The 16,202-nt window shown below is 56.2% G+C and overlaps 2 protein-coding genes across 3 annotated transcripts in view; both read right to left on the bottom strand.

The window, feature by feature from the left end:
* The window catches only part of TRIM39 (tripartite motif containing 39), a 29,767-nt gene extending 28,560 nt beyond the window's left edge, over nucleotides 1-1,207 (bottom strand). The window contains exon 1 of one of the 2 annotated variants that reach the window (XM_074971283.1): nucleotides 1,099-1,207. The gene's annotated coding sequence lies outside the window, so the exon portion shown is untranslated. The remainder of the gene's footprint in view (nucleotides 1-1,098) is intronic. The other variant, XM_074971285.1, reaches the window with a different exon arrangement.
* Nucleotides 1,208-8,033: 6,826 nt separating this feature from the next.
* On the bottom strand, nucleotides 8,034-11,647 carry LOC141998500 (acetylcholinesterase-like). The gene is made up of 3 exons (XM_074971365.1): nucleotides 10,146-11,647; nucleotides 8,534-8,700; nucleotides 8,034-8,110 (listed from the first exon to the last, which is right to left on the bottom strand). The coding sequence occupies exons 1-3, from the start codon at nucleotides 11,630-11,632 to the stop codon at nucleotides 8,046-8,048; spliced, it is 1,719 nt and encodes a 572-aa protein (XP_074827466.1). The 5' UTR covers nucleotides 11,633-11,647; the 3' UTR covers nucleotides 8,034-8,045.
* Nucleotides 11,648-16,202: the final 4,555 nt, after the last annotated feature.

Genomic DNA, 16,202 nt, shown 5'->3' with positions numbered 1-16,202 from the left:
ACCAAGCGACAAATATTTAACACAGAACTTCCCTCCCACCTGTTGACTGGGCATTTGAGTTAAGTGGGTGTTACCAGAACAGATTTTTTTTTTTTAAAGTGATTTCTGTTTAATTGAGTGAAGGGCACTTGTGGTGGAGACTGGGGGTCCTCTGCAGTTGCTGGGGAAGAACTAGCAAGGTGGACTCACTATACTGGGAAGAAGAAACAGGAATACCTAGGGCAGTGGTTCTCGATCAGGGGTACGCAGAGATCTTCCATCAACTCATCTAGATGTTTGCCTTGTTTTGCAATAGGCTACATAAAAAGCACTAGCAAAGCCAGTACAAACTAAAATTTCATACAGACCATGACTTGTTTATACTGCTCTATAGACTATACACTGAAATGTAAGTACAATATTGATAGTCCGATGGATTTATTTTATAATTATCTGGTAAAAATGAGAAAATCAATAACTTTTCAGTACTAGTGGCTGTGACACTTTTGTATTTTCATGTCTGATTTTGTGAGCAGGTCTTTTTTAAGTGAGGTGAAACTTGGCGGCACGCACGAGAAATCAGACTCCTGAAAGTGGCACACTCGCCTGGCAATGTTGAGAGCCACCGCCCTAGGGGATGCTGCATCTCTGCATTGCAATTAGTGTGTGCGCGCGTGTGGGAAGGGCAGGGAGGTGGGGGGGTGAATTATTGCAGCTGATCTCTGGGGCTGAGTGAAAGAGCTGAGGTGGAACTGGTAAGCTAGGGATGGGGGGGGTGGTACCATTTCTTTGGAAGCAGTGAATACTGCTGGATGACGCCTGCTGCTCTGCGGGGGGGAGATGGGTGGGGGGCTGGGGGAGGCAATAAGAGAGTCTCTGCCCTGATTGTTGGCGGGGGGGGGGGTGTATCTCCCGTGAATGTGAGGCAGTGGGAGGGGTCTCTCCTGGGATCGGGGGAGGGGATCTCTCTCTCCTGGAACACGGGGAGGGGACGGGCTGTCTGTGTGTGGGGGCGGGGCGGGTCCGGTCCCCCTTGACAGGGGGGTGTCTCTCCCCCCGCGGCTGGGGGGGGGGGAGGGGTAATTACGGTGGGTCACACAGAAACCCCCCCGCACTCACCTCCGCCCGCCTCCTCCTCCCGGTGGGGACACAGGAGCCCAGGGCTGCCCCGGTCTGGGCCCAGGGCGGAAGTGACGACACGGAGGCTAAGGCCGCCCGCCCCCCAGCAGAAACTGTGCGGTGGTGGGGCAGGAGGGGTGTCGGGTTTCCGGCCACAGAGCGGAAGTCCCTGCGCCGACCTTTCCCGGGGCTCGGCGCCCTCACCGGAAGTGACGCCAGCCAGCGGCTTCCATAAGTTGACAGTCGCAAACAGGAAATGGGTCTGCCCCGACCAGAAACAGCCGCGCCTTCTCTCGTCGCCTTCTATATGGAGCGTACCAAATTCATTCCCCCTGTGTGGAATGTACCAAATTCATTCCCCCTTTGTGAAACATACCAATTTCATAGCCGCTCCTTTGTGGCATGTACCAAATTCATAGCTTCCCCTCCCCGTTTGTGGAGCATCCCAAATTTCATAGCCCCCTCTTTGTAGGCGGTACCAAATTCACACCTTCCCCCCTTTGTGGAACATATCAAACGTCCCTTTGTGGAATGTACCAATTTCATGCCCGCCCCTTTGTCGAATGTACCAAATGCACACCCCCTTTGCGGAATGTACCAAATATCCCCCTCCCCCCATGTGGAGCATACCAAGCTGAGCTCCCTCCCACCACCTTGTGTCCCCTCCCACGTGGCTGTGGGGTGTTTTTCAGAGCTCACGACGCCCCCGATTGAAATGAACAGCACGGACACCAGGGCTCTGGACTCGGCTTGTAATTGACTCTGCTGGGGAGCTGGAAGCGCCAGCTGGGGGGCGCGAGTGCCCAGTTTGCACCGTCACCCCTCGCCCCCACCCGGGGGGCGCCGCAGGCCGGAGCTGGGGCCGCTATTCGTTGCAGTGGTCCCTGTCGGAGCAGCACTTGTACTCGGCATGGCGCCCGGTCTGCGGGTCGTCCCACGTCAGGCCGCACTTCTTGTTATCCGCCTGGATGCAGCCCAGCATCTGCTGCTCCACCTGGCCGCCTGCAAGGGGGGAGGCAGAGAGAGCAGGGGTGAGCCAGCGGCTCCCACTCGTCTACACCAGCGAGTTGAGTCGCTTTAGCTTCCCCCGGTGGGATGAAAGGAACACAGCCCCACCCGCAGTGGGTTTGGGGGGCGGGGGGGGTGACACAGAATGGCCGCGGTCGGGTGGGGGACCGTGCCTCTGAGGGCTGAGCTTCCCAGACAGGCCCGACGGGACACTGCCTGTGAAGCTCTTGGCATTGTGCAGCCAGTTGGAGCTGGGCCCTGAAGAAAGCAGAGCGCTTGCGTAAGCACTGAGTGATCACATAAGAACGGCCACACTCATAGATTCATAGATATTAAGGTCAGAAGGGACGATTATGATCATCTAGTCCGACCTCCTGCACAATGCAGGCCACAGAATCTCACCCACCCACTCCTGCGAAAAACCTCTCACCTATGTCTGAGCTATTGAAGTCCTCAAATCATGGTTTAAAGACTTCAAGGTGCAGAGAATCCTCCAGCAAGTGTCCCGTGCCCCATGCTACAGAGGAAGGCGAAAAACCTCCAGGGCCTCTTCCAATCTGCCCTGGAGGAAAATTCCTTCCCGACCCCAAATATGGCGATCAACTAAACCCTGAGCACTGAGTCAGACCAGTGGTCCACCCAGCCCAGCATCCTGTCTTCCGACAGTGGCCAATGCCGGGGCTTCAGAGGGAATGAACAGAACAGGGCAATTATCGAGTGATCCAGCCCCTGTCATCCACTCCGAGCTCCTGGCAGTCAGAGGTTAAGGGTCACCCAGTGTATGACCATAAGAACATAAGAACGGCAATATTGGGTCAGCCCAATGGTCCATCTAGCCCAGGCTTCTGTCTTCCTATAGTGTCTGGCAGCAGATTCTTCAGAGGCAATGACCGGAACAGGACGATTATCAAGTGATCCATCTCCGGTCATCCAGTCCCAGCTTTTAGCCATCGGAGGTTCAGAGCATGGGGTGAACAACACAGGCTGTGTTATGTGTAGGTTTGGAAAGACTCTATTTTTATCAGTAAATGTCCATTTCACCACACACACATAAACCGACAAAATACATTTCCAATGCTGCTTATCAGAGTTTGCTTTAAGGCTATTTCCATTATACATTTTGATATGTGATGTTGATAATTTGTGTTTTATGGGTTATAAAAGCTTTAGTTTTTCAAATCTCAACATCTACTGTCAGGAAATAATTATTGTCCAACCCCCCTCTTATTGTCTGACGCTGCCCCCCCCACCCCGATTACCTGCAATTGTGAAAATTTAAAACAAAAAAATTGGAAAAAAAATATTGAAACCCCCAAATTTTGCACAACTGTGAAAATTTAAATAGATATAAAAATGCTTAAAAATAAACATTGATATTAGGTGTCAAAATTATAAAAAAATAAAAATTGAAGTCTGCCAAGCTTAGTTATACAGGAGTCAGCCTAGATGAAAATAAGTGTGTGTGTGTGTGTGTGTGTGTGGTGTGTGTGTGTGTGTTAGAGAAACCATAGCTCTGCCATTGAGGTGGACTTGGAGAGAATGTGTCTTGAGTAACTGAGAGGCTGGGTAGGGCAGAGACACTGGTTTCGGGGCCTCGGCAGACGACCTGCAGGGTCCCCATTGCCAGCATGGGTGTAGGAGATGGGGTGCACCTGGGAGTGTGCCTGAGAGAGCCGGAGTGGGAAACAATGATCAGGAGTAGGAGGCTTAGCAGCATGTGGGGTTCAGGGGTTGGATCCCATCACGTGCAGATCAAGGTGGGATCAAGGTGTGGGATCAAGGTGTCCTAGTGTGTGCAGGAGGAAGGGAGGTTATTGGAGGGGGAGAGAAAGATCACAGTGCCACCTAGGGGGCATGGAAAAGTGGAGGTGCTGATTGGCTGGGGGCAAAGGAGGTGGAGCCACGGGGGTCCTATAAGGAGGGGCCAGGGAGGGTGGGGGGATGGGATGCAGTTTAAAGTTATGCCATGGGCTGTGGTCCAGATAATGCCAGCCATGTCTTGGAAGGATGGGGGTGGCAGGCCTATGACCTCTTGGTGGGTGCGGCGAACAGAGGGGGCAGGGCCAGCTCAGACACTGATGGGCCAGCAGTGGAAGGTGAGAGGCCAATAATAGCCCAAGGAGGAAAGGGGTGTGGCTTATTGGTTTTGAGTGGGTGTGGCCAACACTGTGGGTGGAGCTAACCACCTCCGCTCAGATGTGGGTGGGGGATAAGGTGAGGGGTGTGAAGCGGGGTGGGGGGAGTAAGAGTTTTAGACAGAAGTGAGCGGGGGGAGGCTCTTGCCTCTGGATGGGTGCCAGCAGAGCCACTATTGGAGAAAGGAGACAAGGGCAGCCGAATGCCTGGGTCCTTACCGTAGGAGATGGTGACGGAGAGGCAGGCTTCCTTGGGAGGGTGGGAGTTGCAGCTCATTTTCCGGGGCATGCAGGGCATCCCTGGCTGCAAGGAGCTGCAGAGCCGGCAGCGCAGGGCGTCAGCTGCGGAGGGACACGAGAGATGAGCACCCATCAGACTGTGGCCGCCCAACCGTCACCCAGACGTCCCCCCAGAGGAGTGCTCCCCAGCAGGGCCCACCACTGGCCTCCCCTACTGCAACCTCTGGGGCTTGGCTCTGGGAGGGGAGTGGGATCTAGTAGTTACATCAGGGGGAGCTGGGAGCCAGGACTCCTGGGTTCTATCCCCAGCTCTAGAGGGGAGATGAGGTCTAGTGGGTTAGAGCAGGGGGGCTGGGTGTCAGGATTCCTGGGTTCTATCTCCAGCCATAGGAGGAGAGAGGGGTCCCCCACAGCAGAAGCAGCTCAGGGTCTGTATATTTCACACGGTAGTGGAATTCCCACCCCCCCCCCCGCACCCCCCACAGCCCGAGATTGTGCTTACCCCCTAGCATGAGGCAGAGCAGGGCAGAGGCTGCGAGGAGCAGAGTCCGGGCCATGCTGGGCTCCTCTGGATCAAGGCAAGTGCTGGGTCAGGGGAGTGGAGAGTTCTCAGCTGGTGGAGATGCAGACTCCTGGCTGATCGCAGGTGGGCTCAGGGCTGGCTTTATCCTCCCAATATCCCCTGAGGGCCAACCCCCCCCAGATCACTCACTGGGGTGGGGGTGGAGGACAATGAGACGGGACGCACTGGACTGTGGCTGATGTCCAAGGAGATTACCAGGTGGACTCCCACACAGAGAAGAGCCGCTGCCCAGAAGCAACACCCACCCTACCCCCACCAGGGATACATTCAGCAGGAGGCTGGGAGTCAGGACTCCTGGATTTTCTCCCTGACAGTGAGAGTGGAGTGGGGTCTAGTAAGCTGGGGTGGGGGAGGTTGGGAGCCAGGACTCTTGGGTTCCGACCCCAGCTTTGGGAGGGAAGTGGACTCTAGTGGTTAGAGGTGGGGGAGCTGGGAGTCAGGACTCCTGGGTTCCATCCCCAGTTCTGGGAGGGGAGGGGAGGGGAGTCTAGTGGTTAGAGGCGGGGGAGCTGGGAGTCGGGACTCCTGGGTTCTATCCTCAGCTCTGGGAGGGGAGTGGAGTCTAGTGGTTACAGCTGGGAGCCAGGACTCCTGGGTTCCATCCCTGGCTTTGGGTGTGGAGTGGGACATAGTGGTTAGAGCAGGGGAAACGAGGATTCTGGGTTCTTGTCCTAGGCCTACCATTGGTTTTTGGCAAGACTTTTATCCTCATTTGTAAACAAAATGGCATCAGCCAAGAAATATATTTCCGATATGTAACCTCACCATCTGAGATCTGCTGTAGGAATTATTGTGGGGGGCAGTTTTCTGCCCTGTGTCACACAGGGGGTCAGACTGGATGATCTCAATGGCTCTTTCTGGCCTTGGAATATATGAATCTACGAAGCTATAAATACCCTGTGCGGAGGTGGAATGGATCCTGTTGAACTGGCATAAATAAGGACAAACACTTTGTTCTCACAGTTAATGGGTTCGGCTTGATCTGTTCATGAGGGAATTAGGACACTGCCTCCCTCATATTTACCTGCTATTGACTCAGTGGCAACCCCTCTGTGGTGCTAGGGGGCGCCGTGCTGCAGGGATTGGGGTGGGGGCTCAGTAGGGGGCACTCTCCCTTTCGCAGTGAGTGCTGACCCTGATGCCTGGAGATAAAATATAAAATAAAGACCCTGAATACACCAGTTCCATCCCTGGTTCTATCTGCTAGACTCACTCCCCTTCCAGAGCCAGGGAGAGAACCCAGGAGTCCGGGTTTCCAGTCCCCCATTGAATCTAGCTGTGGAGACTGATCCGTGCCCAGCAGTGATTGTTCTTTGTGTAGGCAGCTACTATGAAATGGCTTTGCTCTGTCCCTCCAGCCAGCCCCCCCGCCGGGTGATGCTCCCTGTATGGCTGGCCACGTCAACACAGAAGGATAATGCCAGTTCCCAGCCCCCCTGTGATCAGTCAGGAGTGTGTGTCTTTCCCATCTAAGCCCTCTGTACTCCCTGCACCCAGCACCTGTCCTGGCTCAGAGAAGCCCAGCATGCCTAGGGTCTGACTGCCAGCCCCCTGCTCTTACCACTAGACCCCACTCCTCTCTCAGAGCTGGGGATAGAAACCCAGGAGTCCTGGCTCCCAGCCCCCCCTGCACTAATCCACTGGACCCCACACCCCTCTCAGACCTGGAATGGAACCCAGAAGTCCTGGCTTCCGGACACCCCCTGCTCTTACCACTAGACCCCACTCCCCTCCCAGAGCTGGGATAGATCCCAGCAGTCCTGACTCCCAGCCCCTCCCCCCTGGCTCTAACCCCTTAGATCCCACTCCCCTTCCAGAGCTGGGAAAAGAACCCAGGAGTCCTGACTCCCAGCTCCTCCACTCCCCTTTGAGAGCCAACGATAAGACCCAGCTCCCAGCCCCCTTTCCTCTGGGGTGGACAAATGAGTGTTGAAGATGCTGAAATCAGCCCCTTGGTGTGGTGTCGGTTTCCGTCTAATGAGTTGACTCAAATGCATGCATGCAGCTGCCCTGGAAACCGCCCTGTCAATTAGTATCCCTGGAGGAGGGGGAGCTCTCCTTGGAGGACTCAGAGGTATGGATGGGGATCGCCGGTCTCTGCCTGCCATGCCAGGGGTTACGTGCTCAATACAGGCAGCTTTTCCACCAGGAGCTTGAGTCAACCCAGAGTGAACAACCCCCGCAGTGCCACTGAAAGAGGATGAATCACAGCCCTGGGTCCTCTCAGTCATGCATAAGCCACTTTCCTGGCACGTCTCGGGTCAGCAACCCACCAGATCTCTGCTCGGCCACAGAGACGTCTGGGGTAACCCAGCCAAACTGACAGAACATCAGGAGGGGAAAAGTGGTGTCACTCCACAATGTACAATGATTGGAGTGTGTGTGTGTGGCGGGGGGCTGGAAGTCAGGACTCCTGGGTTCTATCCATGGCTTCGGGAGAGGAGTGGGGCCTACTGGGCTGGAGGGGGCTAGCAATCAGGACTCCTGGGTTCTTCTGTCTCACTTGGTGATGCACATAATAAATAATAATAACAGAAGGCATTTATTAAAGAAAGCAGGTACTGACCCAAACAGGCCTCTACACAGCTCTCAGTCCAGAGTTGTCTCTCTTGTTTATCAGGGACACCACATTGGCTGGAGCTATATGCTGAACACAGCGACATCTAATGGCAGAATGACATACTGCAAGGAAACATGCCTGGAGAAAGAAAAGGACTTGTGGCACCTTAGAGACTAATAAATTTATTTGAGCATCGGATGCAACCGATGAAGTGAGCTGTAGCTCACGAAAGCTCATGCTCAAATAAATTTGTTAGTCTCTAAGGTGCCACAAGTCCTCCTTTTCTTATCTCCATCTAGTGGCCAGATGAATTACTATAGCAGCCGTCTCCTGACTTCCAGCTGAGCGAATTACTCCCTTTGCTCAGCTGGTGGTAGGCATCTGGGATTTGATGCTGCAGGTCCTGGCTTCCTCATGGGGCTCAGTTTTCCTTCTCTTCCTCGTGTTCCCTCTTCCTTGAGGGTTCAGCAGTTCTGTGGGTCTCAGCTGGGGGAGGAAATGCAGATGTCATTCTCCCACTGAAAAGGCCCAAACAACCACAAACTGTGCTTGAGTTTGGGGCTGCCCCACAGCACGTGGGTTCTGGTGACTTCAGGGGATGAGAGAACTCCCCACAGGTGTCTGACCCTCTAGGAGGCCAGAGGATCATCCCATGTTCACATAAAAAGCAGCAAATGGGACACAAGGCTTTTCCCCTCTAGGGGACATCAGCTGTAATCCATCCTCAGATCTAGGGGACTGGCTGGCTTGGGAGGGCAGGGAATGGCACACAGGGAATTTTCCCTATAAGGTGTGCCAGCTCCAATCTGGCCCCAGGATGGGGGTACTGGCTGCTTCAGGGGGATGGGGAATGTGACATGAGGCCTTTCCCCTGTAACGCTGCAATCCTCCTACTCTACTGATGCTCACCTGTGGGGCTTGGCTTCTCTTTGAGCACCGATGCTAAGAAGCTGCAGTGCTGGGTGGGCGATGTTCCCTGGACCTGGAGCGGCTCTGTGCTGATGCGGATGAAGTTCTGCTCCCTGGAGTTGTAGAGGGGCCACTGCTCCTCGCTGCCCTCTGACCCTGTGGGGTTCCTGGGGGGAAATTCAACATGTCCCGTGGAAGTTAATACTGGACCTGGGCGGGGATGGGAATGTGCTCCAGCTGGAGTCTGACATCCCAGATGCAGGAGTCATTGGGAGTCAACCCGCAAAGTCTGGCCCCTTTCCAAAATGGCCACCCTCAGTGAAGATGGCTGCAGCCTCCTGTTCTTCTCAAATGGACTAATACTCATGGTGCCATTGTTCTCTATGAGACTGAAGCCACATGCTGCCCTCAGTGAAGATGGCTTTCCTTTTGTGCTCTCAGACATAGGGTAGGCAGTGTGGGGAGCAGAGCAACATAGAGGCAGAGGGAAGGACACTGCAGTGGTGGGGAAACATGGGGGCACAGACCTGGGCTGGGAAGGAGGCTGAAGCCACAGTTTGCCCTCAGTTAAGATGTCCACTGTCTCTTGTCCTTCCAAACAGGAGAAAGCCATGTGCTTCCCTAACTAAAGATGGCCACTTCCTTCTAATGTTCTCAATGGGATTGAAGCCACTGGCTGTCCTGAGTTATGATGGCTGCCATTCGCCTACAGCACTTGCAGGGCGGGCTGACTATAGAAAAGATGGCAATCACCTCCTATTGTTCCTAGAGTGAGAGAAGCCAGAGGCTGCCCACAGTTAAGATGGCCTCCTTCTGCCTGCCTCCTAGGCAAGTAGCAGTCAGATTGCCCGTAGCGAAGACGGCTGGGCGGGCCTGTGGTAACAGCAGCTCTTTGGCTCCCTCTGGAGGTGAAGTGGGGTAATGGAGGCCGCCTTTCTACCTGCTGCTGAGCTGATTTGCATATGCAGCTTCCTGGCTCCCACTTTGAGTAAATGGAGAAGAGGGAGGGGCTCCAGGTATAATTTGCATAGATGTCCAAGGAGTGCCATGCAATGCCCAAAGCTGCAAAGTTGGGAGGTTCCCTGTATTTGATGATCACAATCTGTGTCACCTTGGCCAGGTGACTGGAGAGATGCGAATGGGGTGGCAAGTATGAGAACTCGTGGTGGTTCGATAATGGGGAAAGTGGCTAGCCCTAATCTGGGAGTCAGTGGACCCACTTTGGGTAGTCAGGAGCCAAGAACAAAAACATTTGTGGTGGTGGTGGTTTTTGGGTGGTTGAGGTTTGTAGCTTTGCCATTGTTGGGGTTAGGCAAGGGAAGAGAAGCTGTTTTCTAAACTGCTAATTTTCCTGGGGGAATGCAATTGTGTTGTTGTGTTTTCAAAATTCCTAAGTGAAAAAGGAAAGGGGCTGTTACTAACTATGAATCATCATGTTTAAAATTTTGTCTCCCTCATAAAAATTTAGTTCTTCCTCTAGCCGGGGGTGGAAGACCACGTTGTGGACAACTGGCTCAAGGGGGACACTCGCTGTTCTGGTTTGATCACTGGGGCTGCTTTTTGGGCTGTTAGGATTCAGGGGGCATGAGAGGATTCTGGGGGATTCCCTTACCCGCTCCTGGCAAACTCTGCCCAGTACCGCATCACCCTGCGGCTCAGCCCGGTCTCGGCCTCCGTGAGAGTGTAGTTGGCGCCCCACATGGCCGTCAGGGTCCCGAAGAGGTAGGGCACCTCGGAGCTGTGTGGCACCCCCATCCACTCCGGTAAAGACAAGCCGGGACTGCGGTGGGTGAAGTAGTAGATGTACACAGGACTGCCGGCCTCCGCCTCTTGCTCAGCCACCTCAGCTACCGGGCACACAAAGAGGTGGTCACCGATGGATTGATCCATGGCCCATAAGTATCGTGCCTCATCCTGCCTCTCCTGGAGGTACCGCCGTGCCACGATCTGGATGGCCTCTTCTGGGGCCCCTGGCACTGTCAGCCTCATCACCTGCAGCAGCTCCTCCCAGCCGATGTGGCTGATGTTCTCCAGGCTGAAGTCAAGAGGACTGAATTTTAACAAGTAGCCGCCTTCATTGGAGGTGAACCCGGTCAGGATGGGCATAGGCTGGCTCTGCCCAGCCCTCAGCAGCCTTGATGGTGTATCAGGGAGGAAATCCCCATCTGGTGTTGGCACAAAGACCATCATCAGCATCTCCTTGCTGCGCAAGATGGAGTTATCGTGTTTGGAGAACTCCCCGGGTTCCTTCCCCAGCAGACAGCCCACCAGGGCGGTGTCGTCACCATCGGTGCAGCCCAGCAGCTGGCCCAGCCTCCGGCCTCTCTCCCTGGCCCCCTTAAGTGAAATCCAAGCCCACGGTGCGGTGGCGGCTCCGCTCTGTAGCACAGCGCGGGTGAAGAGGAGCCGGCTCCCCGCGGAGAGGAGGTGGAAGCCGACTGAGGAACCACCGGCGCTCACGCCGAAGAGCATCACGTGGGCTGGGTCCCCACCGAAGGCGGCCGCGTTGTCCCGCAGCCAGCGCAGTGCCAAGCGCTGGTCCCACAGGCCGGCATTCCCTGGGGCGGCTGGGGGCAGGGACAGGAAGCCCAGCGCCCCCAGCCGGTAGTTCATGGAGGCCACGATCACGTTCTCGGTAGCGGCTAAGAAGCGCCCATCATAGACGCTGAGAGAGGCAGAGCCAGAAATGTACCCCCCACCGTGGATCCAGACGAGGACAGGGGCTGTCCCGTTGGGCTGGGGATGGGGCACCCAGACGTTGAGGAAGAGACAGTCCTCAGACAGCGGTGTTTTGGGTGACCAGACCTCAGCCTCAGGGATACCAGTAAACAGAGGCTGGTGGCAGGCATTGCCGAAGTCGGTGGCTTCCTGGACGTGGCTCCAGGGCTGGTGGGGAAGTGGTTTCTGGAAGCGCAAGGCCCCCACGGGGGGCTCGGCGTAGGGGATGCCCAGGAAGGCTGTTACTGAGCTGGAGCCGGCCGGGAGGCGCTTGCCCCGGATGGGGCCGCTGGTGGTGAGCACCACGGTGCCGTCGTCATCGGAGCCAGAGCTGGGGCCCGGCAGGGAGAGAAGGAGCAGGCAGGGGAGGAGTCCCAGCATTGCGGCAGCTGGAAGGGAAACACCCCACCAGAGGGAGTTACAGGGGAAGAGCCATAGGGCCTTTCCCCTTCAGCCATTGCCAGTCCTCATCTGATCCAAGCCCTCCACCAATAGATGGGGCCAGGAAGTTTCCTTTGCTGTCCTTGAGCCCCTTGAGCAAATACAGCCCTGCCGGTCAGTCACCCTAACACACTGAGTCTTTTGCTGAGCTCACTATGGTATGTCCTTCACCTCACTGCACTAGGTGAGAGCGCCCTTCCTGCCCTGGGAGAACACGTCTGGACAGGAGGGCAACCATCACACTCCCCTACCGGTAGACCCCATCTTGCCCATCTCTAACCCCCTAGACTCCACTCCCCTCCCAGAGCTGGGGATAGAACCCAGGAGTCCTGACTCCCAGCCCCCACTGCTCTAATCCATGAGACCCCACTCCCTTGTCAGAGGTGGTGATAGAACCCAGGAGTCCGGCTCATGGTCATCTCACACAGCGGCTACACAAATTGTACCCCTGAGCTGTGAGACCCGAGACACGGACCAAGGCAGCAGAGAGCAGAAGAACAAGACAGGGCAGAGGGAATGGGGGGACAGTGACGAACAGGTGGTCCAGACTTGGGGAGGAAGCTGCAGCGTCTGTGTGGATGGGCACAGGATCTAGTGGGTTGGGGGGTCGGGCATCCTGGGTTCTAGCCCGAACTCTGGCAGGGGAGTGGGGCCGAGTGGGTTAGACAATGGGGGCTGGGAGTCAGAACTGGAGAGGCAGGTTCGGAGCATCAAACCCTCCTTGGAAATGCATCTCCTGGGAGCAACGGGAAATATAGAATCCAGACCCAAGGTCGGGGACTGGCTGGGTTCGGGGGCAGGGAATGGGACATGGGGCCTTTCCCCTCCAGGGGATGCTGGCTCCGATCCCGGCCCAGATCCCCCTGCCCCTGTCTCTGTATATTGGGGTAGAAAGAAGACTCATCCACCGGTGTGTGTGGGGTGACTGTCATGTGCACTGCCATCTGGCCGGGGAAGGAACCTGTCCCTGCGGCTTGTATTGTATAAGGACCTGCAACTGTCATCAAGAAACCACTGATTTTCATGGGCCTCCTGGAGAATACGGCTTTTCCTTGCTGTCCATTGAGCACGAGCAAAGAGGGGAGTGGGGTCTCGGAGCAGTGGGGGCTGGGAGTCAGGACTCCTGGGTTCTATCCCTGGCTCTGGGAGGGAAGTGGGGTCTAGTGGTTAGAGCGGGGGGCGAGGAGGACTGGGAGTCAGGACTTGTGGGTTCTATCCCTGGCTCTGGGAGGGAAGTGGGGTCTAGTGGTTAGAGCGGGGAGGGGGGTCCTGGGAGACAGGACTCCTGGGTTCTATCCCCAGCTCTTGGTGTGGGGTCTGAGAAATCGTGTATTGGATGGGTAATTCGCAGGGCAGATCCCAGATCCAGCCCCCGATGCCGCACCATTCCCTCCCTTGACCCTCTCTCCCCGTCTTGGAGCTAGGGGGACCAGCAGCAGCACAGACTCACCTGTCCGTCCCCCCAGTGCAGTCGCCGCTTCGTGGCTCTCACTGCGGCTCACGGTTCAGCGAATGGGGGATGATGGATCCGACTGGACGGCTCCAACCCAGAGACTTATGGCCCCTGTGGTTTATTGATCCGGAGAGCAATGACCTTGCTGAGCTCAGCTCATGCAGGGAGAAGGGGGGCATGGGCCAGCCGGAGGGAGTCCAGGGCAGGGGCCGAAGGCTTCGAGGCACAGCAGAAAGGCTCCGCCGGCTGAAATGCAGCCACCTCTGGGGTGGGGCAATGACTCACATCCACCCAGCAGTACTGCTCGGACATTGCTCCCTCGGCACCGAGATGTAGCCGCCTCTGGGGTGGGGCACAGCAGCCATTGAGCACACGGGAAGGTAACGTAATGGTTTAGGAGTCACGGAATTGCATAGGAGCTGGGAAGGCCAAGTTCACCTCCCATGACTTAGTGGGGGTGTGGGAAGCGTCGGGGGTTCATTGATGCTGGGGGGGGAGCGGTGGGGGGCAGGCCTCATTGGAAAGACCTTGGGGAATATGTTTTCTGCCCCAGTCAGTACACGGCAGAGCGGCTGCCCCAGCGGCAGTTGGGGTGAAGGATCGACTCCCTGCTCCAGCAGCTTGGGGGGAAGGATCGGGGAGAGGGTTAGGGCTTCAAAGGTTTCAACCACGCTGCGTGTAACTCGTGCATGCGTGAGCTGACGTCTGCGCTGGAGAGCCAGGTTCGGCGCATCAAACCCTGCTTGGAAATGCATCTCCTGGGAGCAATGGCAAATATAGAATCCAGGCCCCCGGGGCAGTGGGGAGTGGGACATGGGGCCTTTCCCCTTCTGGCCCCTGTCTCTGTATATTGGGATACAAAGAAGCCTCCACCACCTCCCTGGCATGTGCGGGGTGACGACTGGCCAGGCAGGAACTGTCCCTGTGGCTTGTCTTGTATAATGGCCTGCAACTTGTCATCAATAAAACACTGATTTTTTGAGACTCCAGCTCTTCCCCACTGTCCACTGAGCACCAGCATAGACAGGAGTGGGGTCTAGGGGTTAGAGCAGAGGGATGAGACCCAGGACTCCTGGGTTCTATCCCTAGCTCTGGGAGGGGAGTGGGGGTCTAGTGGTTAGAGCAGGACAGGCTGGGAGCCAGGACTCCTGGGTTCTATTTCTGGCTCTGGGTTGGGAGTGTGATCTCTGGGCTTCATCAACTGTCTGTCGAAACCCCAGAGCATCATTCACCTCCCCGTGCAATCTGTGCCCCCTGTTATCTCGACACAGACCTCCCAGCCCCCAACACACACGCTCTCTCGCTCTCCTTCCCCACTGCTTAGGAGCAGCTAACCAATCTCGCACACCAGGGCAGTGTCTGTAGACTGAATATGCTTTAATGCACTGGGAGGCTGCAGGGATCGGTTTAGTCCGGCGATGCCCGAGGGGTTTATCAGTCGTGGGATTAATAAATCAGCAGCTGCCGCAGGCGCTAACAGGAAGTGGAAGCTCTCAAATGCCAGGAGGTCGGGTCCCCCCAGCAGGGGAATTGTAATTGCTCAGTTCCTCATGAGCTGCTTCCTGAGCCCCAGACTTCTTCGGTGTTGTCCTGTGGGATACACAGCGAGGGGGGTTAACAGCAGTGGGGATAAACTCAGCCTGAGCAGGGTTTGGTCTGGCTGAAAGCAGGATGGGAAACCTGCAGCTGAAGCCTAGGTGCTGGAAGGCGGGGGCTCAGTAGGGGGTGCTGTCCCCTCGCAGGCAGCGCTGACCCTGGTGTGGCCCTAGGGGGCGCTGTGCTGCAGGGAGCAGGGCGGGGGCTCAGCAGGGGGCGCTGTCCCCTCGCAGGCAGTGCTGACCCTGGTGTGGCCCTAGGGGGCGCTGTGCTGCAGGGAGCAGGGCGGGGGCTCAGCAGGGGGCGCTGTCCCCTCGCAGGCAGTGCTGACCCTGGTGTGGCCCTAGGGGGCGCTGTGCTGCAGGGAGCAGGGCCGGGGCTCAGCAGGGGGCGCTGTCCCCTCGCAGTCCGTTCAGACCGCAATGCTACATTCTACCAGTAGGGGATGCTGTCCTGCTGGAGTTCCCGTGTTTCCAAGTAGCTGTGAACGCCAGTGTCCAACATGGAAAGTTCTGTTCTGCCTCCCATAAGAGGCCAGTGGCACACAGGATTCCCAGTGTCTATTGGTTTCTCCTTCATTCCCTTGTTCCACAGCGGCCAGGCCCCTCCCCAGAACCCAGCTGCGTTTCATTCTTTCATCACCTTCTTTCTCTTCCTCGCCCTTACTGGCCCCTAGCCCCCACTATTTTTGGATCCATCCTGTCATGCTGACACAGAGCTGGTCCCAGCTGGCAAATATTTTACTGTTCTGTAACAGCCACTTCTGACAGGCCTGAGAAACTCACTACACCTAACACCCTGCTGTCATGGTATTTGTCCATAAACTCCGCCATGTGAAGCTTCTGTGATCCCAAGCCCTGTAATCATTGCGAGAGGTATGTACGGCGGATGTTTAAGGAGCTGTGTTTAAGTACTGAAAATATGTTTTGGAGACAAAGGGAAAAGTAGAGTTGTGCCGGACAAAGGATGGCTTATTCACCTGTCTATCTCGGTGCCCCAGTAACCGAAGCCCCACTTACGTACAGCGTCCACATGAGGATTTGAAGTTAACTCAGGAGACAAGACACCGGCGAATGAACCATGGGGCGGGGAAAGGGAGGGCACCCTCACTCTGGGGACAAAATCACGCTTTTGGGGGGATACGAAGAGAAGAAAAAGGCCAAAGAGGAAGCACCACTAGGTGGCGCTGGTACGTAATCTTCCAAAGTTCTTTAGCGCGCAAGCAAGTTTTGACTCTTGGGAAGACACGCCGGGGAGGTGTGACATCCCATGTCCCCATGGGGTAAAGGGACTCAGATATGAGGCCCTTCCCCTTTGGGGGCGCTGGCTCTGATCGAGGCCCAGTGCGGAGGGGGGACTGGCTGGCTCAGAGGGGTGGGGGGGTGGTCACAGGGCCTTTCCCCTCTACAGCTGCTGTCTTCTCACCCCACTACTGCTCACCTTTGGCATTCGGCTGCACTC

The sequence above is a fragment of the Natator depressus genome, chromosome 14 (assembly GCF_965152275.1).
Source record: "Natator depressus isolate rNatDep1 chromosome 14, rNatDep2.hap1, whole genome shotgun sequence".
Taxonomy (NCBI): domain Eukaryota; kingdom Metazoa; phylum Chordata; order Testudines; family Cheloniidae; genus Natator; species Natator depressus.
This window is presented reverse-complemented; position numbering and strand designations above follow the sequence as displayed.